Source organism: Dermochelys coriacea, chromosome 10, assembly GCF_009764565.3.
Source record: "Dermochelys coriacea isolate rDerCor1 chromosome 10, rDerCor1.pri.v4, whole genome shotgun sequence".
NCBI classification, from domain to species: Eukaryota; Metazoa; Chordata; order Testudines; family Dermochelyidae; genus Dermochelys; species Dermochelys coriacea.
In genome coordinates, this window is record NC_050077.1 from 34336701 (window position 1) to 34362971 (window position 26271).

Here is a 26271-nt window from a genome sequence, read left to right on the forward strand (position 1 = left end):
GGGCTAACTCCCGAGCCTGGGGAGGATCAGGGGCTGACCCCCAGGGTGGGGAGATCAGGGCTGATACCAGGGGCTGCAGCAGGAGATGGGGGCTGACACTGGGATCTGGGGTGAGAGGAGATCAGGGCTGACACTGGGATCTAAGGGAAGGAGATCGGGGTTGACAGCAGGATCTGCGGGGGGGAGATCAGGGCTGACACCGGTATCTGGGGGGGATCTGGGCTGGCACAGAATCTAGGGTAGGGGGAGATCAGGGCTAACACCAGGATCAGGCGCAGGGGCAGGGAGTGAGAGATCGGGGCTAACACTTGAATGTATGTGTTTGTGTGGGTAGATGGGGGCTGACAACGGGATGTGGGGCGGGAGGGAGATTGGGGCTGACCCCTTGGGCTCGCAAGGGCGGACGGGGGGGTCCCACAGGGGTGCTGCCCCCCGGCTGGAGGAGGTTTCCATCACACACAGGGTCACAGTTAGTTCAATGGCTCGCAGTGCCCCATTCACACACCGCTCCAGCCCCCCCCCCCCTCCGCGGAGGCACTGCCGCCAATCCAGAGGCGCTGCCCAGAGGCCCCGCCCCCCGGCCCCGCCCACTTTCCCTTAAAGGCTCCGGCGGCGCGCGGCGGCTGGGGCTACAAGTCGGAGCCGCGGTGCAAAGGCCGGGGCGCGAGGCGCTGCAGCCGGTGCCCGCAGCCCTGAGCCGGGCCCGCTCCCTAGCCAGCCGCTATCGGTCAACCTGGAGGCTGCATCGCCCGGAGCACGGCCCCTGCAGCAGCCCCCAGCGGCTCGGCTCCGCGCCCGGTGAGTCCAGCCGGCCTTTGTCTCCGTTGGTACCTGGGGCGGGGAGCCGCTGCAGCTGGTCCGCTCGTTGGGGGGCCAGGCCCCTGACACGGGCCGTGCGCTGCCGGGGGGACCGGTATTCCTGGGGCTGGGGGCGCGGCCCGCCAGCTCCGGAGCCCACCGTGGCTAGCTGCTGAGCTGGCCCGGCCCTGCTGCCCCCGGTGCTGCCGATCCAGGCAGGTAGTGGGCACAGCTTACAGATAGACCGCCTGCCCCGAGGGCACCATGCGGAGCGGCCCCTTCCTAGGGGGACGAACCCCCGCCGAGCACGGGCCGTCGGGGGACCCGCGGGAAGGGCGCAGCCCGCGGCTGGGAGGACGCGGGGACCCCCCCGTACAGCGGCACGAAGGCAGTGAGGTGGTCGGGGTGGGGGGCCACTGCCATAGCCGGGGGCCAGCCCCTCCCGCCGCGTTCCCCGTCTGGACTCGGAGCAGAACAGCGCCCGTTAATGGCAAGAGGGAGCCGGGCCAGCCCCTCCCGCGCAGCGACCGCATCCCCCGATCGGATTTACGGGGACTTGTAAAGCTTAATCGACTGCGAGCCCCGATAAGATCTGCTGGCTGCCGGCGAAGAGCCGGGGCGGGCCCCTCGCGCGGGGGGAGCCGTGGCCAGCCCAATTATTAACTGGAAGGGAGAACTGGGGAGCGAATCAGCCCCGTGAAACCCCGCAGCGCCGCGTGAGAGACAGTCCCTGGCCCTGGCCTGGGCGCTCCCCGTTGCGCCCTGGCCAAGGGGACAGAGGAACCAGCCCCACAAGCTGCGCTGGCCCTTGGCAGAGACCCCCTGTGCGCTAGCTAGGACCCTTGGCAGAAGCCAGGGCGCCTTTGGGGAGGCAAGTGAGGTTGAAGCATCAGCAGGCAGACTTGGGGCTCTGGCCTAGCAGCCTCTGGAGGAGGGTGTCAGTGGATTCCACAAGCCTTTTTGGACCAAAGCCCCCATGGCAGATGGACCCCTCCATGCTCAGGCCAGTGGCTTGTTGGGGTGAGGAACGGAGCAGCCTCTAATGCAACAATTCCAAGTCTCGCTGGCAGCTTTGGCTTAGCCAGGTCAAGCCATGCACTGCCCCTCCAGCACTTGGACACTTTAATCCCCCTGGGCACCTGTGAGATGGAGCAGGCCAGGGTGTAGGCAGATTTGAGTCCAAGTGACGAGGAGGTGGGCAGCAAGGGTGGCCAGGAGTGTAGGTCACCCAGTGACCAGGATGCAGAAGACACACAGTGTCTCAGCAGAAAGAAAAGCCAGAATGGCCTGTCACTCCTGAGTTGTAGGAGGCAGCTGTACGAGGGTGTTAGGGGGTGGTTTCCAGAGCAGTCTGTAGCAGTGCTGGGCGCAGTGGTGTGATGCTGGGCGCAGTGGTGTGATGCTGGGCTCTGTGTGACAGCGCAGGGGCAGCCCTCCCTGCCTGGCGGTGTTTATTTTCTTCTCTCTTTTGTTAGTGGGACACAGGAGGCTCTGTAAATAGTGTCAGACACCGGAAAGAGGTTCTGTTAATAAGCAGCCTGGCTGGACACTCTCCAGCGGCGCAGAGCTGGCGTGGTAGGAGTACACCTCCCTTGCTGCTGACGGCCATCCTACCTCCAGCCCTGGGAGCCACCCATCAGCAAGGCCCCTTGCCTCCGCCGGAGCGGGGCACAGAGCTGCCACTGGGGAGCATTGGGGGCAGAATGCAGGGTTAGGAACATTTGCCTGGGAGGGGGTCCAGGACCTTGCAGTGAGTGGAGGGGCTGTCCTGGGAACATGGCGGGGAGGGATGCTCAAAGAAGCCAGTATTCTCAGCAGCCTTGGCATTAGGATTGTGTATCTCAATGCAGTGCTGCGAGACCCCACAGCAGGATATCCCCTCAAAGCACCCCAGCCTACTGCAGGTGGCACTGGGCTGGGCCCACATGGGGGAAGCCATGCTCTTGAGTGTAAGGGCTAAACACATCTGTAAAGAAACCAAAGCTCAGACTGTGCTGTCTGGCTGTGGCAGAGATGGCCTGCTGGCCACATAGGCCCTTGCCAGTGGCACCATGCCAGGGGCCCTGCTTTCCACAGCCATGGGGAGTCTACGGCTGTCAGCAGGGCTGTGAGCAGCACAGTGGCAGGCCTGTCCCTGGGACACAATGGGGAGAGGAGCTGACTGCAAACCAGTTCTCTCATCCCATCTGGGGCACAACTACTGGCAGAGGATCACCCGAAACAATCCTCCCCTCCAAAGCCCTGAGCTTGGGTAGCACTAACCCCTCAGGGAAGGGCCACCAGCTGGCTCCCAGGGACTGGGGTCAGCCAGCATTTCAGCCCTGTGGCTTTTACTGGCCCTCAGCCCAGGTGCTTAGTAAAGTGCAGGCTTCTAGAATGGGGGATGGCTGGGCCATGCCAGCCTTAGGTGGCACAAGGCTGTGCCCAGCAGGCAAGAGGCTCCTTCCCTTGACAGCTGGCTGAACTTCACATAGTTGTTGAGCGTTTGGTCTGGGTGGTGCTGGGATGTACGCTGGGGCTGGCTCACACTCCCTTAGGGGGAGATGCTTGGGGCAGCCTGGTCTGGGTGGGAGCAAGAAGAAAGCATTAGGTCACCGCAAGAGCAGTGCCCCCAGCCACGCTCCTGCATGGAGCTCTGTGTGCAGAGGGCTCCTGACTCTGAGCTAGCTCTCAGTGCCCTCTGCAGGCAGCCAGGATAGCACAGACCCATCTGCCGACACCCACAGCTGGTACCGTGTGGCACAGGAAGCACCCCTCCATTGCCTGGCCAGTGGGCCTGGGCCTTGACCTGGAGGGCAGCCCCTTGTGGAGCCCCATGGCCTCTCTGCTGTGAGGGCCAGTCATTGCCCAAGGTAGTGGTGGGGCGTTTCTTGTGCTGAGGATGACAGCTGGTTAATTACTATTTTTATAGTCCGCACAACCCTCCATCGCCCTGTTGGGTCACCCTGAGGCCTGACGTAACTCCCTACTCGGGCCGCTCCCTGGCTGGGTTGGGGTTTCTTCCTTCTGGCTCACCTGCTGAGCACCCTTCCTTCCCCCCCAGCGCAGCCTGGAGCAAACCTGCCAGGCTCAGGCCCAGCTAAGCAGCTGGAGTCATGGGATCGGAATTCTCATTAGTGGCTGCTTGGCGAGGAGCGCTCTGGCCAGGCGTGCGCGTGTCAGACGGTGCTGAGGGTGTGGGTGGGTTTGGGTGTCAGAGCCAGGCCTCCCTTGCATTCATGGGCTTGCGTTCCTTTCAAGAAAGCAGCCCTGCTGGTTTCTGTCACTCCCAGCACCTGGGTCAGCCCTTCAGCAGGGCAGCAAGGGGGGGGGGCTAGTAAAAGGATGGGCAGCGCGTTGCTGAGACGAAACGGAAAATCCCCTTCTCTACTCTACAGCCAGGCTGGAGGAGTGGGGGATCCACGCAGGCCCTGGCCCCTGCTGCTGGCTGGTGGGAATGCAATAAACAGCCTGCACATTCCTTTGGGGCTGCCTCAGAGACTTAATTAAACGGGAAGGGGGATGTGGGGGAGAAGGTGGTTGGGATGAAGGGGTGGGGGATTAAGTGCCTAAGCCTGACCCCCTGCCTGCTCCCAGGGCACATTGAAGTGGGCTTGTCAGGGGGTATTGCTTAGCCCACAGAGAAGGCTTTGGATGTGGAGCAACAGGCAGAGCAGTGCCTGCAACCTGACACGGCCAGGCTAGGCCAGGGGCCTGAGAGGTCTGGTTGTGAGGCTTGGGGGGGTGGCGAGTCCAAGGGGCCAATAAGCGTGTGCGCAGCAACAGGAGGATGCCCAGCACATCTTTCCTACCAGGAGAGATGGTACCAAGCTCCCAGCCTGGCGCATGCAAATGGCTGAGGTGTATGATGGGTTCAGGCTTGCCAAGCGCCTGCTGTGTTGGGCCCAAAGGGAGACTTGGAACCTAGGGAAAAGTAACCCTTCCAGCCACAGCCCACCCCTGCCTGCACCCCTCTCCTCCAGCACAAAGGTGGCCTTAGCCTCCCTGTGGAGTAGAAGGCTGCTCAGACCTAATTTTTAAACCCCTTCTGGACTTGAACCAGCCTCAAGCCTGGCCAAGAGGGTTGAATTGTTTTCTGACTTGACCCAGTGCTGCCCTGCCACACCAGCTGTTGCCCCCTGCTGGTTGTGTATACTGATCACTTCCCAGCATGCTCCCTCCAGTGTATGTGCTGCATAGTGGGGTGGCAGTGGATGGCAGGAGCAGGTGACCCCCCAGGAGGAGAAGAGCCGACCCAGCCCGAGAGAGTTAGGTGGTTTTCCAGTCCAGCCTATGCTCTCAGCCGGGTCCCATTAAGTTGCAGGGCTGTATTACAGAGATCCTTCATGATGGACAGGTGCATACCTGGCACACTTGCTCCAGAGGCCCCATAGCTGCCATCGCATTGGCAGTGAGCAGCTGGAATGCTCCACCTCCCAGCCAATCCACCATCCACTCCCCCAACCTGCAGCAACAATACCCTGCTTCTGAAATAAGGTTCAGCTTAGATACTGTGGTGCCAAACCCTGTGGTGAGGGGCATAGTGTGGCTGGAAGGCTTGGTTGGTTGAGCATGGCGGGGGGGGGGGGGCTCTAGCTGAGACAGGCAGCAGCTTTCACTAGGTGTCTAACTCAGGAGCAGGGTGTCCCATGAAGGACCTGATTTGGAGATGTGCTGGCATTAGGTTTGCTCTTGTTCACTGCACCAGAGCCAGCTCTCTGTTTCAAGACCTCTGGCTTCCTGCTGCCCTCTTTCCTTGGCTCAAATGGCTGTGCTCGTAATTTGAGCCCTGCCTAGCTATCTGCACCCTGCCCTGGTCAGCGTGGAGAACTACTGATCTCTGGCCTCATAACCTCTTTGAAGAGAACAAATTGGGGAGAGGCTGAAACTGGCACTGGCATGTGAATGTGCGAGCCCAATAGGCAGGATTTTAAACTCTGGTCATACCCTAAGACTGGAGAATTGCAATTAGAGCATCTGAATTAGGAAAAGTGATCTGGGAAACTCCAGGCCTGTTAGTTTGACCTCAATTGTATGCAAGTCTAAGGACACCTTTTGAAAGAGTAATTAAAGACAATAAGGTAAATAGTAGTTGGGATAGAAAACAACATGCTGTCACACAGGATAGATAGTGCCAGACCAACCTGATCTTTCTTTGAGAAGAACCAATTTTCTAGACAAAGGAAATACAGAGGAGGGCTGGAATATCGTAAGGAGATTTGGGTGACCTTGAAAACTGGAGTAATGGAAATGGGATGAAATTGAATAGTGCGAAGTCATGCACTTAAGGACTAACAACGAACTTTTGCTATAAGCTGGGGATGAATCAGTTGGAAGCGACAGGGAGAGAGAGACCTGGGTGTGTTGGTTGCTCACAGGATAACTGAGCCGCCAATGTGATGCGGCTGTAAAAACAGCTAATGTGGTCCTGGGGTGCATCAGGCAAGGTATTTCCAGTAGACAGGGAAGTGTTAGTACCATTATACAAGGCCCTGGTGAGACCTCATTTGGAATACTGCGTGCAGTTTTGATCTCCCATGTTTGAGAGAGGAATTCAAACTGGAACAGGGCAGAGAAGAGCTACTAGGATGATCAGAGAAATGGCAACCCTGCCTTATGAGAGGTGACTTAAGGAGCTTGGCTTGCTTAGCCTAGCCAAACAGACTGAGGGGAGATGTATTTATAGAACAATTGTACCAGAGGGATAAATACCAGGGAGGGAGAGGAGTTATTTAAGAGACAGTGTTGGCACAAGAACAAATGGATATAAATTGGCCATCATTTAGTTTAGGTTTTAAATTAGACCAGACTTAGCCATCAGAGGAATGAAGTTCTGGAACACCCTTCTGAGGGGAGCAGTGGGGACAAAAAAAGTAACTTATTTCAAGATTGAGCTTTTTGGAGGGGAAGGCCTGGTGAAGTTGTCTGATAGCATATGGCCCAGCTGTAACTGCATTAGCAAATATCTCCAACAGCCGCAGATGGGACACTAGCTGGGGTGGGCTCTGAGTTACTGTAGAGAATTCTTTCCCAAGTGTCTGGCTGGCGGGTTTTGCCCATATGCTCAGGTTCCAACTGATTGCCATATTTGGGGTTGGGGAAGAATTTTCCCCCAGGTCAGATTGGCAGAGTCCCTGGGGGGAGGGGGATTTCATCTTCCTTTACAGCATGGGTGGGCAAACTATGGCCCACGGGCCATTTTAATCCTGCCCTCAAGCTCCTGCTGGAGAACAGGGTCTAGGGCTGCTCTGCATGGCTCCCAGAAGCAGCAGCATGTCTCCCCCTCCCCCCTGCTCCTATGCATAGGGGCAGCTAGGGGGCTCGGCTCTGCACACTGCCCCTGCCCCAAGTACCGCCCCTGCAGCTACTATTGGCCAGGAAGCGCAGCCAATGGGAGCTCTGGGGGCACCGCCTGCAGACAGGACAGAGCTGCCTGGCTGTACCTCCATATAGGAGCTAGAAGGGGGACATGATGCTGCTTCTGGGAGCCACTTGAGGTAAGTGCTGCCTGGAGCCTGCACGCCTGAGCAACCCCCTGTGCCTTGATCACCCTCCTGCGCCCCAAACCCCTCATCCCCAGCCTGGAGCCCCCTCCCACACTCTGAACTCATTTCTGGCCCCACCCCAGACCTGCACCCCTAGCCAGAGCCCATTCCCATTCCCCTTCCCACATCCCAGCCTGGTGAGCATTCATGGCCTGCCATACAATTTCTATACCCAGATGTTGCCCTTGGGCCAAAAAGTTTGCTCACCCCTGCTCTACAGTATGCAGAACAGGTCACTTGCTGGCTTGAACTACAGTAGAACCTCGGTTACAAACTCCTCAAGAAGGGAGGTTGTTGGTAACTCTGAACAAAACATTCTGGTGGTTCTTACAAAAGTTTACAACTGTATATTGACTTAATACAGCTTTGAAACTTCACTATGCAGAAGAGAAAAGCTGTTTTTAACTATGTTAATTTAAATGAAACTAGGACCGAAACTTTTTTAAACATTCCCTTTGTTTTTAGTAGCTTACGTTTAACACAGGACTGTGCAGTATTTGCTTGTTTTGTCTTTGCTGCTGCCTGATTGCATATTTCCAGATCCAAATGAGGGGCGTGGCTGACAAGTCAGTTTGTAACTCTGAGGCTCTACTGTAGAGTTAATGGTGGATTCTCTGTAACCTGAAGTCTTTAGACCATGATGTGAGGACTTCAGTAACTCAGCCAGAGATTAGGGATCTGTTAAAGGAGGGGCTGGGTGAGGGTCTGTGGCCTGCAATGTGCAGGAGGTCAGGATCATATGGTTGTCCCTTCTGGCCTTTAAAGTCTGTCCAGAGAAGCAACTATGATCAGAGGTTTGGAAAATGAGCTGAGGAAAGGCTGAAAGAACTGGACATGCTTAGTCTTGAAGAGAAGGCTCAGGGGGGACCCGAGAACAGTAAAAGGTGGTTCTCCATCTTGACTGAGGGGAGGACAAGACAGAATTGGCTTAGTCTGCAGCAAGGGAGATTCAGGGTAGATATTAGGAAAAATTGTCCAACTCAAAGGATAGCTGAGCTGTGGAACAGGCTTCCAAAGGAGGCTGTGGAATCCTCATAACTGGAGGTTTTTTAAAAGCAGGTTGGACCAACACCTCTTGGGGTTGGTCTAAGGCTGTCTACACTATAGACCTTACAGCTGTGCTGCTTTAAGGTCTCCTATGTAGTGCCACTAGCTGGCAGGGAGAGCTCTCCAACTGGCATAATTACCCCCCTTCCCCAACAAGTGGTGGCAGTGACATAGCACTGTACGCACAGGTGCTTTTCAGTGAAACTTATGTTGGGCAGTAGGGTGGGATTTTTGGGGGGTTTTTATTTTTCCCCATGCCCCCAAATGATAAAATGTTGCTGACAAAAGTGCTAGCATAGACCAAGCCTAAGTGTCAGGGCTGGAGCAAACCCCTCAAGGGCCCTTCCAGCCCTGCATTTACTTACTACCTTGCAGTTCATGCACTGGCCAGTGGGAGGCAGCGAGTGTTCTGCTCACCCAGTGTAAATCAGGAGTCACCCTAGTGATGCCAATGGTGTTACACTGGTGTAGGAGGCAGCAGAATCCAATCCCAAGGATTTAAACTGGAGATGGGCCTGAACCACACTCCTGACATCCCAGGTGCTTAAAACATGGTTAAAAGCACAAGGGGCTGGAGCCCTGTCAGGATGCAGACTCCTAGGGCTCCCCAGGATAGCTGATGGAGGAGGGGAGAGGGCGGAGGAGGGATCAGTCCTTGGTGCCATCTAGGACCCCGCATGCTTCAGTCTGTCAAACTCCACTGGCTGATATGGCTCTCCTAGGCCCAGCAGCCCATCTCTCCCTCTCTGGCCACAGGAAGGCTGGCTGCCCACTGAGTGTCCTTCCCAATTACAGGTTGCAGCTGTGTGTACTAATTACAGCCTGCCTGCCTGCCGGGCTTCTGTGGCCAAGGGACTTGAATGGGGTCAAGGACTGCATGTGGCATCTGACTGCCTTTGTCCTGGGGTGGCGGGAGAGGGGTGGAATTGGGCCCAGCTGTGCTTTGATGTGTAGGCACAGCAGATCCCTGCCCTAGGAGTGTTGGAAATCCAGGCTGGCACACTTGAGCTAGCTGCTGCCTCTCTGGGCTGAGCATGGAGTGGGAGAGACTCCATTTAGCTTGGGGTAGGGGTCCCTGGGGGTTCTGCCCCATTCAGTTCCCTCCCCATCAGGGCAGCAAGCCCTTGGTGCCCCTGGGCACAGGGCAACTTGCCCCACTGCTGCTCAGGGCTGCTGGCTTCCAGCATGCTGGCAGGGAAGCTGGTGCTGCTCAGAGGCAAGCCCCCCATGACATGCTGGCACTCCAGGGGGCACAAGCTCAGTCCCCTGCATCCCCCCATAGACTGTGGGGCCTAGACCCTGGGTATTGGCACTTAGGTGGCATTGGGCTGGGGTGCTGGGTGGGGAGGGCATGCATTCTTTAGGAGGCTGTTCCCATTGCTAGAAGCCCTCTGCAGGAGGTTGGGGGTGGGGGGCTGGCCACACAGGAACAGAGGGTGAGCGAAGGTGTGGAGCCGAGCTGAGGTATGTTCAGAGGGGCAGTGAGCTGCTGCTCCTCTGAACACAAAGGGTTAAACCAACAGGGAGGTGGCATGGGAAGGGTAGAGCTGACCAGTCTGTCCTGCCAGGCTGTCTGATGCTGCTCACTGCTCCACTCACAGCTGGATTCAAACAGGAGGGTAGGGAGCTAATTTAAAGCCAGAGGCAGAGGTCTGGCACTGAGGGGTGAGGGAGTGGCTGTGTGAGGAGCTGCACACAATTCTTTAGGCCCTGGTATTTGTACAGTGCCTGGCATAAGGGGGCCCAGCTTGGCTGTGCCATCTAGGGGCCCTGATAACATGAGGCATAAATCCAGCAGCTGCTAGGCAGGCAGGATGCTACAGCAACAGCAGGATGAAGGGACAGAACTGGCTACCCCATTCAGGGGGGCAGCACCCCTGGGGCTGAGCAGCATGCATGCCAGGGGCTCTAGATTTGCCTCCCTGCCCAGTCCCCCTGTCCCTGCCCTCACAGTACTCCCAGAGAGCCCTCTTCTTCCCCCCCCCCCCCCCAACTGAGCTCTGTCCCCTCCCAGCCTGCATCAGTCAAACCCAACCCAGGTGTTGTGGTGGGGCAGTCATGGGGTGGGGGCCCTGCACAGCCTGTTTTGCTCTAGCTCTTCCCTCAGGCTCACCCCAAGGCTGCATGTGCTACTCCCACAGTGCCCTTCCTCCCAGTCTGTCCCCCTGGCATTGCCCAGAGGATCTTGGGCCTGGCACAGCACCCAGCCCTGCTCCATTTGTCCCCACAGTCCCAGAGGTACTGGCAGCTTATGGGCCCATGTGGGCAGGTAACAACACATCAGAGTCCGTGCAGCTCCCTCAGCATCTCAGCCAGGCTCCGAGGGTACCCAGGGCCATGGGGCTACAGTCCTCTGGGCAATCCAGGAGTGGATCCCTATTAGCCAGCCCATAGAATCATAGAATCATAGAAGATTAGGATTGGAAGAGACCTCAGGAGATCATCTAGTCCAACCCCCTGCTCAAAGCAGGACCAACACCAACTAAATCATCCCAGCCAGGGCTTTGTCAAGCTGGGTCTTAAAAACCTTTAATGATGGAGATTCCACCACGTCCCTAAGTAACCCATTACAGTGCTTCACCACCCTCCTAGTGAAATAGTTTTTCCTAATATCCAACCTAGACTTCCCCCACTGCAACTTGAGACCATTGCTCCTTGTTCTATCATCTGCCACTACCGAGAACAGCCTAGCTCCACCCCCTGTGGAACCCCGCTTCAGGTAGTTGAAGGCTGCTATCAAATCCTCCCTCACTCGTCTCTTCTGCAGACTAAATAAGCCCAGTTTCCTCAGCCACTCCTTGTAAGTCATGTGCCCCAGCCCCCTAATCATTTTCGTTGTCCTCCACTCTCTCCAATTTGTCCCCATTCTTTCTGTAGTGGGGTGCATAAAACTGGATGCAATAATCCAGATGTGGCCTCACCAATTCCAAATAGAGGGGAATAATCACGTCCCTCGATCTGCTGACAATGCTCCTACTAATGCAGCCCAATATGCCGTTAGCCTTCTTGGCAACAAGGGCACTCTGTTGACTGATATCCAGCTTCTCATCTAACCACATAATCATACAGCTATAATCCACGTCCCTTTCTCTTTGGTATGTTATATCCACACTTGTCTGTCAGTCAAGTCCTTCACTCAGAATGTAAACTTCTTTGGGCATAGACCTCAGAACATGTGTGTTTTCTGCGAGGCATTTAGTACCCTTGTGGAATAATAAAACAACAACTTAATTGGTTTTGATTTGGGAAATCCAAAAAGTAAACCAACAACATAATGAAAAGTTAGATGGACTTGTCAAGTCCTCTCTCTTAATATCCTAATATGTTATTAGTAACAAACAATTCCCCTGCTTCAGACAGGAGTGCTAGGCTGGCTAATCCAGCCAGAGTGGTCAGCCAGTGAGCCAGACCAGGCTGTGCAGTGGCTTCCCCAGGCCCTCATGGACCTCCCTATCCTCTGCCCTGAGTGCCAGGCACCCCCAAACCTGCCCTGGCTAACAGACAGAGCAATGTGCACACACATGTGCTGGGTCATCAGAATTCCATGGCAGCCCTAGGGAGAGGCCACATGCTGAGGGCAGCTGTGGTGCTGAATGCCCAGCAGGAAGGTGCACTGAGTGCAGTGATGAGCTGGAGGCAGACTTGTGCTGGCTGCCTTAAAGGAAATCTAAACCTCTCCCTAGCTGCTCTGGGCTGGGCACCCAGCACCCTAGTGTGGGGACCCCAGGGAGCCCTCTGCCACCCCAGGTCAGGCTGACCCCAAGGCACTGGAAGGCTGCTCTGTGCCCAGGGGAGAGGGCACAACAATGCTCCCCTGGGGAAAGCAGTAAATGTAGGACCAATTCCAGGCAGCAGGGAGTTGCTCTGTTCTACATGTGTGGGCATGATGCCAGGCTGCCTAGGCAACAAGACTGGAGGGAGACAGGTGAACCTTAGGGCCAGATTCAGCCCTGCTTTACCCCAATCTGTAAACCCAGGCAAAGGGCCCACCCATGCCAGGAGGGCTGGTGGGGGCTGCAGTTGCCTGAGAGCTTCAGGCCCTGGGGGCGTACAGATGGCCAGCACAGTCACAGGGACAGGAAGGGGAGCAGGCCCAGAGAATGTAGCCCCCTGGACAGAGTCAAGGCAGTCTCCGTTCAGTAGGGCTGCTAGGAAGCCCTCAGAGAAGATTAAAGCTGCCCCCAACTGTCCAAGTGCCCAAGAGAAGGCAGCCCTAGGAACAGTCTGCTGCTCTGGGGGAATGGGGAGACCTGCATGGGGCTGGCTGGGAGGGTGTGCCCCTCCCTGGGCTGCCTAGAGAGAAAATCTGAGTGCCACAGAGCACTAAGACAGCAACCCCTTCCTGACCCCAGTGGCAGTCAATTTATAGCTGGAAGCATGAGGATGGGGAGGCCTGGAGTTTTTTCCAAGCTGGCATCACTGCCTACCCCACTTGCATATGTATCCACAAATAACAGTCTGCGGCAGGGAGTTCCCCAGGTTCACCCTTCAGTCTTTTAAAAAAAACAAAAACAAAAAAAAACCCCTTGTTTTCTGCCTTTTATTGTCCCCCAGTGCCTCCTTGTGCCTGCACCGTGGGGCAAGGCTTCTCTCTAGCATCCCTTAGCGCTGGCCAGGGCACACAGGAGCTGCAGGGAGGGGATCTGGAGGCTGGTCCCACCCCACTCAGTTGCCAGGGCTGTTGCTCTGAGCCTGTGGGCAGTGGAGGAGTACAGCAGGCAGGGCCAGTGGAGGCAGGGAGCTCGTGTTGGGGCAGCTGGGCTCTGTCTCAAAGGCAAGTGAATTCAGTACAGCCCTCCTGGTCAGTCCCATCACCAAGTAAACACCCCCACACAGGCAGGCTGGCAGGGAACTGGGCTGCCTGGGCCCAGCTCTGCACGCAGCTGGAAAATATGAATGATCCAGCAAGCCTCTGTGCTGCAGGCCCATGGGATGGGAGTGTGGCCAGTAGAACAGAGGTTGGGCTGGATTTAGTGCTCCGGCTGCATTCACTTGGGCCCATGGCAAAGCAAGCGTGCTGCCAGCACTAGCAGCTTAGTGCCTCCCAGAAAAGCGGGGCTTTGTCTCCATCCTGTTTGGCTCCTGGCTGGGCCCCCCTTTTCCTGTCTCCCCTGTTTATTAGGTGTAAGCCTGTCTGAGCAGTGCTAAGCCGGCAAACTTTCTCTGGGATATGGTTAACCCCTCAGGGTCTGGCATTTCCACTTAGTGAACACTGTGTGATGGAGTATCACTGAGCCCACTGGAGCTATGCCCAGGATCCCTGGCTGTCTAGTTCTCTCAGCCATGGCCCTGTGAGGGGGAGCGCAGGCTGGGCCCTGCTGCCTCACTAGCCCAGGGCCTTGCTTCTAGCAGCAGCCCATGGCCAGCACCATGCACCTGGTCAGCTGTTCAGTGCTAGAGCTGGGCTGGAGGTGAGAGGAGACAGCTAAGGGGGATGCAGGAGGCTGAGGGGGAACAGATGACCCCATTCAGGTGACCACGTAAAGGAGGGAGGGGCCCTAGTGCTAGCCACTGACTTAGCTTTTGCCAGGTTGCATTTGAAGGGCAGGGTGAGGCAGGGACTCATCACACGGAAGTGCAGTTAGGGATCTGGCCCTCAGGGTGTGGGCGGGCTTGTGGCAGGGAGTTTCAGTCCACAATTAAGCATGGGTGGAGCAAAGCCACCCAGCAGCCTGGTCCTGACCTGGCAGTGTGGGGAAGAAATGCCCACACAATTAAAGGGACAGCAGTTTAGTCAGCAGCTTGGCTGCAGTGCCAGACACGTCAGCGAAACCTGACCCTGGCATTTCAAAACTGACTCCCACCCCAGCGCTGGCAGCAGGCCCACTCTGGTGCCCTGCCAGGCCTCTATGTGCTTCTCAAGAGTACTCGACTGCCTGCAGCCCTCACTGGGCAAGCGAGCATTTGCTGGGAGCACCCTTGGGCTGAACCAGTGCCGCTCAGACAGGGCTACCCCCTGCCACTCTCATTTTCCCCCCCACTTCCCCAGGGCTGGGCATAGTGCAGCTTCCCTGCAGAGAGCCAGAGCCACACTGAGCTGCCCTATCTCCTGGCAGCAGGACCAGGGGGTACATGCTAGGGGAGAGCCCCCCACAGACCCTGACTGTGTGAAGGGGCCCTGAGCCCCAAGGGCTCCTTGGTCTGGACTAGCACCCACAGCTGTTGTGGAGGAAAGTCCCCCCCCAAGCCTCGTCCACCCTGGCCCCTCTGCTGCAGGTACAGCCCTGGTTCTCCGCGCTCGCCCCAGCTGCGCTGCAGGTTTGTGGTCTGAGCTTTCCTCGGCTGGGCTGGTTCAGCTGCCCAGTGCTCCACCCTTCTCCAGTGCCAGCTGCCCAGGGATCTCCAAGCACTTGACAAGCATTACTGGGCTATGCAGGAAAGCCACATTATCCCTGTTTTACAGAGTGAGGGAATGGAGGCCCAAGAAGGCCCAGGAGCCGGGAGGGCTCCTGATCCCTGCTACTAGGCCATCCCCACAGTGTCAGCTACTAGGCCAGCCCAAAGCAAGCAGTGTCCCAGCAAGAGCCACAGGCAGTGCTGTCATTGCTGCTTGTGGCTCAGAGGCGGGTTGTGCTGTGTGACACAGAGGGCTTTGCCCTGAGGTAAATATGTGCCTTGTTACTCATTATCCTGGGTTAAACACTAACCTACTGGTCAGGTCACTTGGGGGGGGCGGGGGGGGGAACAGCACCCTCCTCTGAGCCTGGTGCTTCCTGGCCAGGCATCCCCGCAGCCAGGCCTGATGTCTCATGCAAGCTCATCCACCTCGATGCCACCAGGGTGACAGGTTATGCCCTGTGATGCAGTGCCCAGCCTAGCTGCAGGCAGGAGTTGCTCTACGGACCAGCTGTGCCAAGTGAGCGAGTGTCAAATGGCAGTGGAGCAGGATAGTCCTGTCCCTGAAGCCACAACCCTTGCCTGGTGCTGAGGGGATAAGATTTCCTTTAATAGGAGCCATGCTTTGGGGGCACTCCCTACCTCACAGGGGGGACCCAGGTGCTGGGGTTTGGTGCTCCACCCAGGCTGGCTTTAGCTGAAGCAGGAGGGAAGTGCTGGATTCCTCTTTGCTTCAAGTCCTCACATCTTGGGAACAGATGCCACCCATAGCCATGACAGAGGGGTTTAAAATTCCAGCCAAGTGCCAGGAGTGAGCTTTTGCCCTGCACAGCAGGCTGCCTGTCCAGGGCCTAAAGCCTGCAGCTGTGGTGAATTGGGCCAGTCACAGCCATGCCATGGGCCACACAGCCCCTTAGCTGGCAGGCTCAAGACAGAGTGCTGCCTTCCCTGCCTGTCAGGAGTTGCCCCTGTAGGGAGTGCAGAGTACAGCTGGGGAGCAGGACATGGAGATTGGGGGGCAGTTCAGACAGCCTTTCCCATCCCTTACAGCCCCCCACTCTGCCCCTTTCTGCAGTGGCTGCTTCACAGCCCCTTCCACCCTGAGGCCCCTCGCTTTTATCCTGCCAGTGCTGTCTGCCCCATACGATGATCCTGCTCCCTTCCCTGCCCATGGGAACTAAGGGTCTGCTCCTGCCCAGAGCGCTGTACAAAGCAAATCCCTAGTGCCTGCAGCAGAAAGGTGACTGAAGAGGCAGTGGGGACCATCTTTATCAGCTCTCGGTAACCCCCAGCCAGAGCAGTGCCACTTGTGCTCTGCCAGTGGTTTGTCTCCATACCAAGGCCACAGACTCCCCCAGGATTTGAGACAGTGACCCTGGTGAGGCTGTAGGCTGGGTGTGCTCTGCTGCAGCTGGCAATGGCCACTTGTGTGCTGCTGGGTCAGGCCGAGAGCAGATGCCTGGCATAAGGAGGGGCTGTGCTCACAGCTGTGGGTCAGAGGAACTCTGCACTTTGGCTAGCAGGGAGCGTGGCTGGGGGGAGGCAGGGCTGGTCTCTGGGGAGGGGGGTGTGTGGAGAGAAGTGGCAGCAGGGGTCAGTCCCATGTCTGGCAGGGCCCCCCTGCTCTGTAACAGGCTGTTGGGGGAAGGCCAAGTGCTGATTCCCAGGGAGGAAGGGACACCAAGGCAGACCCATTCCTCTCCCCTGCCAGAGATAATGCAACAGGACCCTCCACTTCTAACCTGGTCTGGCAGTGCCTCCTTTGGCCACAGCTGGCTCCTATTATCCACAGCCTCCAGGCCATGGGAGGCCTCAGCAGGTAAAAGAGCATGGGGAAGTGGGAGGGCAGAGACAGGCCAGAGAATCCCTGGGGCCTGGCCAAAGGAACAGCTCAGCCCCCCCCCCAGCCTCCCTGGAGCTTTTCCTGCTAGCTGCCTCCTTTCCTTATCTGTGGGATGCAGAGGGGAGCTTGATCTCCCCTCTCTGTGCAGCAGAGTTTTCCCTGCCACCTGCCTCTTCCTCTCCATGGTCTGGCCTTGCCATGAGCTGGCCTGGTGCCCTGTAGCCCTCTGCTAAGCTCTTTGGGCTGTCCGGACTGCAAACCACAGCCCCCCTCCCCCAGCCCAGCTGCACATTCCACAATTTATTACCTGGCTGGAGCCTGTCTGGCCCATGCCAGCTCTGCTGATATTTACAAAGATTCCCTCACCCCCACCACCCCATTGGTAATTACTCCTCTTATTAAAAGGATTGACAGACAGGCTGAGAACCAAGCAGCCCCTGTGATCCCAGTGGCCCGTTGTGCTTTGGTGCACACTGGCTCCCTGGGGGGGGCTGTACCCTCCCTCCAGGCCTCTGGCTTGCCATGGGCCATGTCCTGGGCCAGGATGGCTAAACAGGGGCAGCTCAGTGTTCCTCCCCCCTCCATGGCCTCCCCACAGGGAACAGTTGGCAGGGGGTCAGATTGCTCCAGAGCTGTCCCCTGCAAAGCCAAACCATGTGCTTGGAGCCGGTCACCATTCCTCCACCAATCTGCATTTTCTCCCTGGGGGCCATAGGCAATGGAACATCTGCCTCAGGGGCAGGGAATGGGCAGCTGGGCCCACAGGGGGGAGCAGTGCCACATACAGCGAGAGGGGACCATGCGTGCCCTTACCAAGAGTAGGATACCAGGGAGGCCAATCACAGCAACCAGTTACAAAGACTCACTCCCCCTGACCCCCCCCAGCTCTCACCCCCATGAGAAGAATCTGAATTTGCAGGCTGGCCAGGAAGGGTCCCCAGAGGGTCTGGAAGTGCAGCTCCTGCGGAGGCTGCTTGTGTTCTTGAAAATAAATCTCATTGCAATAATAACCAAGCGATGACAGCTTGGCAAATGCCTCCAGCCTTCCTGAGCTATTCAGCTTGGAGCCACAGGCCAGGGTCCTAACCCCTAGCTGATGGGAGCTGAGAGGAATAACCTGAGTGTCATGGGGCAGAGGGACTGGGGGGTGCCCTATGCTTAGTATAGGGTGGGTGCTACTGGCGTGTAAACAGCAAGTAACGGCAGATACCTCGCAGCATTCTCAGCAACGCCATCAGCCTCCTTAAAGACTCTGGCGCAAGCCTCCGTGTATGCACAGTGCTCAACTCGAGCTAGCGTTTAGCTCACCCCCAAGTCGCCGCAGTGTTCCTTGCTCCTCAGTCTCATGCTGCCTGCTGGACAAATGCAAGAGACTCGCTAAGGAGTTGCTTTCCTGCCTCTCCAGCTCAGCAATCTGCTGCTGTTACCACAGAGAGTCAGCCGCTGTATCATGCGGCTCTGTACAGAGCTGGTGCCCAGTGTAATGGGCAGGACCCAGCCCCTCAGCCCATTCTCCAGGACTTCATATGGTTAAATCCAGCAGAGACTCTGTGCTTCATCTTAAAGCCCAGGGATGTTCCCTGCATCCCAACTGCCTTTGGATGCTCCCACCCAAAGCAATGACTTAAGGCATGGCTGGATTTCAGAGCTGCCTTGCCAGGACTCTGGGTGGAAGGAATCCAGCAGTGACTGGTGCTTCCAGCAGTTGTTCCAAGCGCTGGGCTGAAAACGGTGCCAAGAGGTGTGGGGGGTGAGTGGTGAGGTCAAGTCACGAGTTCTTGCTGGCCCCTGCCCAGTATAAGGCAGGAGCATGGAGCAAGAGGGAGTTCTGGGATGCCCGGGGTAGGCTGACAATCGGGCTCTTGGTGAGCCATGGGCAGGACTCTCTCTGGGCAATGCACAGCAAGAGGCTTTGGACAATTATTCTCCACTCCGGGGGGGAGGCGGAGGAAGGGGGGCAAATGAACAGCGTGAGATCAGCCAAGCCCCCTGGCCCTCACAGCAATCGGGGGGGGGGCAGTGCATTACTCGCCGGAGAGTGCCCTGCTGTGTTCTTCCCCCTATAACAACATCCAAGGAGCCCAAGCAGAGGAATTGTGGCAAGGGGCTGAGGGGGATGGCGAGGCATGGAGGAGTTCGGTGCCATCAGCCGACTGCCACTTCACCATAGTCGGGTCAAAAGGCAAGAGTCCAGTGGTTTCTCATCACGGTCCCGAGGGGGAACACGCTTAGTTCAGGCCACCGTTGCATGGTCCCTGGCTCCAGAGTCAGTGGCAGAGCTGTGTGGGTGGGGCACTGGACAGTGGCTGTTTGCACGATGCCTGACCCTAGCTGGGGTAGTCACTTCAGAAGCAATACATTTGCCTAGGGGACAAGTAGGCACTCGTTTGAGCGTGGGCATGGCACAGGTGTTGTGGCGAGTGCCCTCCTGGCTGCAATAGAGAGCTCTAGCTGGAAAGAGCCAAACTCAAAGGCACTGGCTTAAGGAACGCCTGGCTCCCCTGTGGCTAAACAGGGGTGCATTGCATGCACGCAGGGATGGCACCTGGTCAAGTATTCCCAGCAGGAAGAGCTCTTGGCATCCCCTAATGTGATGCCATTCGGTGGGCCCAGAAATAATTTTGGAAACAGTAAAAAAATCAGTCAGAAATGCCCCAGTGAGTTGGGGGAGGGAATGGATCCTGCAGTCACTACTTCCCCTGTAACTTCTCTAAATCCCTGTAACACTTCTGCTGCCCCCTGGTTCCACAGCAGCCAGCCCAGTCACTAGGACAGAGGCAAAGTCAAGGTCTGTGGTGCTCCCCCGATCTACGCTGGACATCTGACAGCAGCTTCCCCCGGGGGGGGGACAGATCTGGGAGGAGGGGGAAATGGGTCAGCTCTCTAGGCTGTCCCAAACGCTTGGGCTCTTGCATGGGCATCACTCTCTTTCCAAGGGAGTTGTGTGACCAGCTCCACTCCATGTCGGAGAGGGAGGGAAGAAAAGGTGGACATTCAGAAAGCAGCTGCCAGGGCGCCCAGGGACAGCCAGCAGGTGATTAAAGCGTTTTCAGAAGCAATGAGGCAGGGGAAGCAGCTCCCTTCCTGAGCACAAGCTGTGCCCTGCTCATGGGAAGTGGCTACCATGCCCAGCAGTAGTGCTCAGGCCACTCTCCTCTGGGGTGATTTCTTGGCTGGAGTGACGGGCGTTCAGGGACAGGGCTCAAAGCAGCTGCTCTTTGGGTGACTTGCCTTCTGGCAGCCAGGGGAGGGGTGAGGGGGCAGCTCCTGGCCCTGCAGCCCCATCTCAGAGGATCTAGGGGACTAGATGGTCTGTGGTGACTCTTGCTGATATGCAAAGGGCTGGAATTTCCTCCCCCCCAACCCATGCATGTAGGCAGGGAGCTTGGGGGCTTCCCCTTTCCCCCGTGGCTGGGCTGGGTGTGTCAGAGTCAAGATGGCATGACCTGCACATTGTATTTCAGACAGCTGTGAAGGGGTCCTGGCCACTGGTGGCCCTTGACCCTTCCAGTGCTTGTCCATGCTAGTGCCAGGCTATGCCCAGCATAGTGTCCAAGGGATAGGCAGAGCCTTTGTTGGCTATTCCAAGAGGATCTGTTTGCAGGGCGAAGGCAGCAGACTTCAGGCGATGGCAGCAAAGGGGAAAGCAGGAGGCCATGAAGCTGGGGCAAGTGCTCTGGAGCTTCTGTCCCCCATTGGCATGTTCCAGCAGCGACCAGAGCTGGTGTGCCAGGGGGCCAGCAATGGCTGGCACTTGTGGGCATTGCCCATTGGGAGGATTTGACATGTGCCAGGCCGGGAGGTCAAGCCCAGAGCTCCAGTCGCTCCACAGTCTAAAGCAGGGCTCTTGCTGTGGTCCCCAGTGCCCGGAGCTTGGCCTGCTGAGCAGAACCCCAGGCAGCCAGGGAAGAGAGCGCTGGAGGATGTGAGTCACTGGGATGAAATGTTCCCTCTCCCACAGCTACCCTGCGAGGGAGCCCAAGCTTTGAGTAACACCGAGATGGGCCAGCCAAGTACCACCAGGAGCCAGGCCCTGTCCGAGCCATGGTGGGATGGATGACGCTGCTAGGAAGTTGCCAAAAGCAGGGGTGTGCTGTTAGCAGCAAGAGGGAGCTGAGGAGAGGCTGGTGCCAGGGATTGGAAGGGAGCAGGGCCAGGGACGGTGACTATTCAGGTGACGCATAGGGAGTACGGGGGGAAGAGTATGAGGAGCAGTGACCCTTCCCCGCCCCAGACGATGTCGGTGCACTGTGGCACGGAAATGGATCCTAGGTTTTTTCAGGCAGGGACACTAAAGCAGCCAGCGGGTCAGACTGCCCGGGCCGAGCGCCCACTCCATGGGTGAGGCTCGTGTTGGCTGCTAGTGAGGAGGAGAACAGTACCGTGCACGCAAGGTATCAGGCAGGACTCTCCCCCACTGATCTCGCACGGGGGCTGTGGTGAAATGCACGTGGGGAGGAGAGACTGTCCTGCCGCATCTTCGCAGTTGCTTTGCAAATCAAGCCTCAGTACGGAGAGCCAAGAAATCCACCCCACTGTACTGAGCTGCTGGGCCAGTGACCCAGCTCCCACTGCGCCGCCCCCACGGACTGCCTGGAAGCCCCTTGGGATGCAAGGACATTGCGCACTGGGGGATGCTGAGGCAGGGCAGCTGAGTGGGAGGATGGAAGGGGGCCTTGTCCCCCCACGCAGTGTGTGTTCCCATCCACCAGTGGGAGCAAAGCACTGCTGTCAGGCGGGAACCTCTCAGCTGTGCAGGGGTCAAAGGACACAGTCTCAGAGGCCCCAGGGATGGATGGGGGGCTGGTCGTGTGTGCTGGCACATGGCAGGCACGCTCCAGCACAGGCTGGCCAGACCCTATGCAGCTCCGCACTGCAGGCTGTCAGGGGAGCTTCCTCATCCTGCCAAGGTCTCCAAGGGGCAGAACGAGGTTCTGTCCCCAGCCAGCCGGCACTGCTCCAGGCAGCTGGTTTCAAACACTGCGCGCTGGGAGCATGTCACCCCTGGCCTGGCCTTGAGAGCCCAATGCTGGATCCCTGCATGCTAGCCGGAGCTGGGGAGGGAAGGGAAGTTAGACGGTGGGTGCTGGTGGCCAGACCAAGCCGGCGAGTATCGTCCAGAGAGCGGGGTTGCTAAGGGAATTCAGAGACCAGGAAGGGATGAGTAATAGCTCGGGAAAAGTGATGCAACGCAGCAGGGGTCCCAGTATGGGGGCTGTGGTCAGACATGCAAAGCCCCTGCTCAGCTGGGAGCTGCCGATGGCACTCAATAGCTCCCATGCTCCCTGCTGTACGGGGCCCGTGCACCATTGGGACCCTTTGATCCTGCAAGGCTGCGCGACGCTTCACCTGCAGTGGGCTTGTCACAAGGAGCCCTGGCAGGTCAGCTTCCCGGCCATGGGCCACGGAGCCCACATGAGAAAGGAGGGGGATGGTCTAAGTGCCTGGGCACCCTCCGCCTGGCAGAAGTCCCGGCCGTACCGATGGCCTGGTCTAGATGTAGCTGCAGCAGTGCATGATCCCCTGCTAACAGCAGGCTGGCTCTCTCTGGCCCAAGCGCAGAGGCGAGGAACTGGTAAACTAGCTGGAATTGCAGAAATCCGGCCTCGTCTGACGGCCAGTAAATGCAGCAGCTCGAGGCATGGAAACCGGATGAAGTTGCTGTAAGAAGAGAGTCTGGATCCCTGTAGGGAACGGCTCCCTAGCTGCCCATCTTCCTCACATTTGTATGCCCCCATCCCTCCAAGTCAGGCTTCATCAGAATCATCCTCGCTGGGCTAAAGGAAAGTGGGGTGCAGGGAGGAAGGGGAGCCCAGCACTGCCCCCGTTAACACCCCAGAGCCAGCGGCCCTGGAGGCTGCCCAGCTCATCTTGGCTTCACCAGTCCAAAACAGGTTGCTTATCAGCAATGAGAAACCCAGCCAAAGCCTTTCTACATTAGCCCTTTGCAGTAACTGACCCGCGGGGTGGAAATCCAGCATGTCATGCCAGCTGCAGCGGGAGCGTTTCCTCCTGCAGGCTGGGCTCCCCAGAAGAACCTGCTCCCCCAGCAGGGCTCAAGCTGCTGCCCATGGGGCACTGGAATGATGCTACAAGGACCTTGACGTTTGAGGGTGTTTGGGTCCACGAATGGGGGTGGGGGGGTTGAAATCCATATCCAAGTTCTCAGGCTTTACTTTCTAAACCCATCAGCGATATGACTAGCCCCCTCCCCAAGATTTCTCAGGGGTTTGCTATTGCATGGCACACTATCATGACCCCGTGAGTAGCTCTCTGCCCCACCTTTCCCACCCTTCCCCCTTCCCAAATAACCCCCTGGGGTATGGAGACAGGCTGTAACCTGACAGACATGTCAGAAGAAATGCAATGGGATCAGACACTTCATTCCCAAACCCCAATGTCATCTGACAGGTAACATTTCTCTGCTTTTTCCCTCTACAGAGAGTCCAGCATGGACCACCTGATCCTGTGGACGCTGCTGCTTCTGCCCCCTGCAGCCTGGGTTCAGGGCTGTCCCTCAGGCTGCCAGTGCAACCAGCCACAGGTTGTGTTCTGCACGGCCCGGAGGAGCCACACCGTCCCAAGCGGCCTGCCGCTGGACACGGCCTACCTGTACGCCTTCGAGAACGGCATCACCTCGCTCCATGATGACAGCTTCCGGGGCCTCCCGGCACTGCAGCAGCTGGACCTCTCCCAGAACAAGATTTCCAGCCTCCAGAGGAATGTCTTCCAGCCCCTCACCAACCTTGTCAACTTGGATCTGTCATCCAACCAGCTGCGCGAGATCACCAACGAAACCTTCCATGGGCTGCGCCTGCTGGAACGCCTCTACCTGGACCGGAACCGAATCCAGCGCATCCACCCAGCCGCCTTGGACACGCTGGAGAACCTGCTGGAACTAAAGCTCCAGAACAACCAGCTGCGTTCGGTTCCTCCGCTGAACCTTCCCAAGCTCCTGCTGCTGGACATAAGCCGCAACGGCATTGCCACCATCGAAGCTGGTGCCTTTCACATGGTGAACATAGAGTCTCTCAAGATCGCTGGGCTGGGGCTGAGCAGCTTGGATGAGGAGCTTTTTCAGAACTTGAACAATCTCCACGAGCTGGACGTCTCAGACAACTCGCTGGGCAGAGTCCCGGAGGTACTCCGGCGGCTCCGGGGCCTCACCAGGCTCAGCCTGGCTGGGAACGCCCAAATTGCTCAGCTGCAGGCAGAGGATTTCGGGGAGCTGCCTAACCTCCAAGAGCTAGACATCAGCAATCTCAACCTAAACACCATCCCCCAGGACTTCTTCAGCGTCTTCCCCAGGCTCCGGGCCATCACCGCGGCTGAGAATCCATTCAACTGCCTCTGCCAGCTGAGCTGGTTTGGGCGCTGGCTGCACACCAGTCATGTCATGCTCAGGAGGTCTGAGGAGACAAGGTGCCACTTCCCCCCCAAGAACGCTGCTAAGCTCCTCCAGCACCTGGAATACTCAGACTTCGGCTGTCCTGCCACCCCCACCCCTACCCCCACCCTGAGAACCACCTCCCCGCAGCTGGCCATGCTCCTCACCAGCAGCGGGCACTCTGCGCTGGAGCCCAGCCTCGCTGCTCCCACTCGGGAGCCTGCGCCCCGGCAGGACAGCTCTACTCGTGCGCCACACACAGTTGCGCAGGGGCCGACTAGCCCCGAGATGCAGATCTGCCCTCCCCGGACGTGCTTAAACGGGGGCATCTGCCAGCTAGACGCGCACAACCACCTGGAGTGCCAGTGCCCCGACGGCTTCTCGGGCTTGTACTGCGAGGCCGAGATCCAGAGAACAACCCTGCCCCCCATCACCCAGGCGCCCACGCAGAGCAAGCAAATCAGCATTAAGCAGGTCAGCAGCACTTCACTGACAGTGGACTTAAAAAATTATCAACAGGCCAAAGATCAGCTGAAGGGCATCCGCCTGACCTATCGTAACCTGTCTGGGCCTGACAAGCGGCCAGTCACGCTCAGCCTGCCAACGTCACTCTCCGAATACACCGTGCGCGCACTGAGACCGAACTCCACCTACCGCCTCTGCACCGGGCCGCTGGGGGAGAAGCCCTCTGAAGGGGAGTTCTGCATCGAGGCCCACACTGCTGTGCAGGGGACTCACCAGCAGCACCTGCCTGTCACCCAGAGCAAAGACAGCAACCTGACGCTCATGATCGTGCCAGCGCTGGCTGCTGTACTGCTGCTGGTGATTGCTGTGACAGCAGTCACGTACTATCTCCGGCACCGACGGGCTAAGGCACATGCCAATGCCAGGGTGGATTCCAGCCCCCTGGAGCTGGAAGGGGTGAAAACGTGTCTGGAAAACAGAGACTTAGCAACCCACAGTCAAAAGCTGCCAGAGAACGTGGCGGTGCCAAACGGCTTAGAATGCGAGGTCCCCCTGATGCACCAACGCTACTCCAGTAACAACAACACCCCAGCGGTCAAGCCGTCCTATTTCTAGACCAAAAGAGAGATTGTGAGAGAGTTGCCATTCACAAGTTCCAGAGCCTAGATGGACAGGATATGGGCTGACCATTGTTAGAACCCAGGGCATGTTCCTAATGGGACAAGAGACATTGAAGGGTTAACTTAAATTAAGACAAAACCCCACATAATGTGCAATTTTCCTAGAGGCTTATACACTTAGGAAGTAGACACTGTAATTTATCTGTTCAGCACATGACTAAGTGCCTGCATTTCCCTGGCTGCCCTGCTATGTGTGTAGAGAGAAGGTTTTTTTAGCCACCACTACAGAGAAAGATATGTGACTTAGTTAAGAGGCCTCAGTGTGCTGGTAACAAAAGCTCCTTTAGCTAAGTGCTGCCCAGGATAACAGACTCATCAGTAGTTCTACCTGAAAAGCAATAAAGGAAGAAAAAACCCAACACACACAGACAGAAGTGCAGGGACTCTTGGACTTACTCCCCCAGTGCGTTGAAGGAAAAAAACACCCAGGAATTAAAGCTTTAAGAACTTTTAGAGAATATTTATACATGGTTATTTCCCATTTATTCTGGGAAAGCTCTTTTCTAATGCAGATCTGTGTCCTTTTGTTTTGTAAAATAGATGAAGGAGGATGCTTTTTGTACAAAAATAAAATCTTTTGTACAGTGTTAGCTGTGTCCAGCTTGTGAGGGATGCTAAGGACATAGGCACAGACCGACACATCAGCGTCTCCCTACACCACTGAGAAGTGGGAACGCCGAGTTACCACTCCAGCTTTGAGGAGGGGTCTAGTGTCCTTGGGAGGAATTACAGCTTCCCATCCACCCATGGGAGATGATTAGCAGGAGTCCGGTTATCATGGGGAGAGCAGTGGTGATGGCTGGGGGGGCCATGTGTTGAGTTTTCATTGTGCAAAAAATTGGTTCTCACAGTGTAATTAGGAGGAAAAAATTAAGCTCTTGGAGAACTCCAGCTGTCAGGGTTTTTTATTCCTTTTCTTTAATTCCTCGAGCCCCAGCCCCATAGCACCTACAGTGAGTCTCTCTGATTTTAACACCACCGCAGCTTTCCATTTATGTTCAAATTGGGTGCACCAATTTAATGCTGGCAAAAAGCATGGGCCAGCACACCCCAGACATGGGAACCCTCTCTATCTTCGGGGCAGGGAGAGCACTCACCGGGCTGCTGCAGCTTCCCCAGCAACAGCTTCTGCCCACACAAGGGACCCCCTCCCTGGCAGAGCGGGGTGCTCCGTCTGCAGGGCCAGCCACT

The 26271-nt window shown here is 57.2% G+C and overlaps 2 protein-coding genes across 3 annotated transcripts in view; one reads left to right on the forward strand and one right to left on the reverse strand.

Annotated features, from left to right (window-relative positions):
- The window catches only part of CORO7 (coronin 7), a 173961-nt gene that overhangs the window by 40486 nt on the left and 107204 nt on the right, over positions 1-26271 (reverse strand). The window lies entirely within an intron of this gene.
- VASN (vasorin) lies at positions 615-25485 on the forward strand. The gene is made up of 2 exons (XM_038418796.2): positions 615-798; positions 22990-25485. The coding sequence occupies exon 2, from the start codon at positions 23000-23002 to the stop codon at positions 25013-25015; it is 2016 nt and encodes a 671-aa protein (XP_038274724.1). The 5' UTR covers positions 615-798; positions 22990-22999; the 3' UTR covers positions 25016-25485.

Bases quoted from the DNA above. Each gene is read 5' to 3' on its own strand.
- VASN (XM_038418796.2), top strand. From the start codon at position 23,000: ATGGACCACCTGATCCTGTGGACGCTGCTGCTTCTGCCCCCTGCAGCC.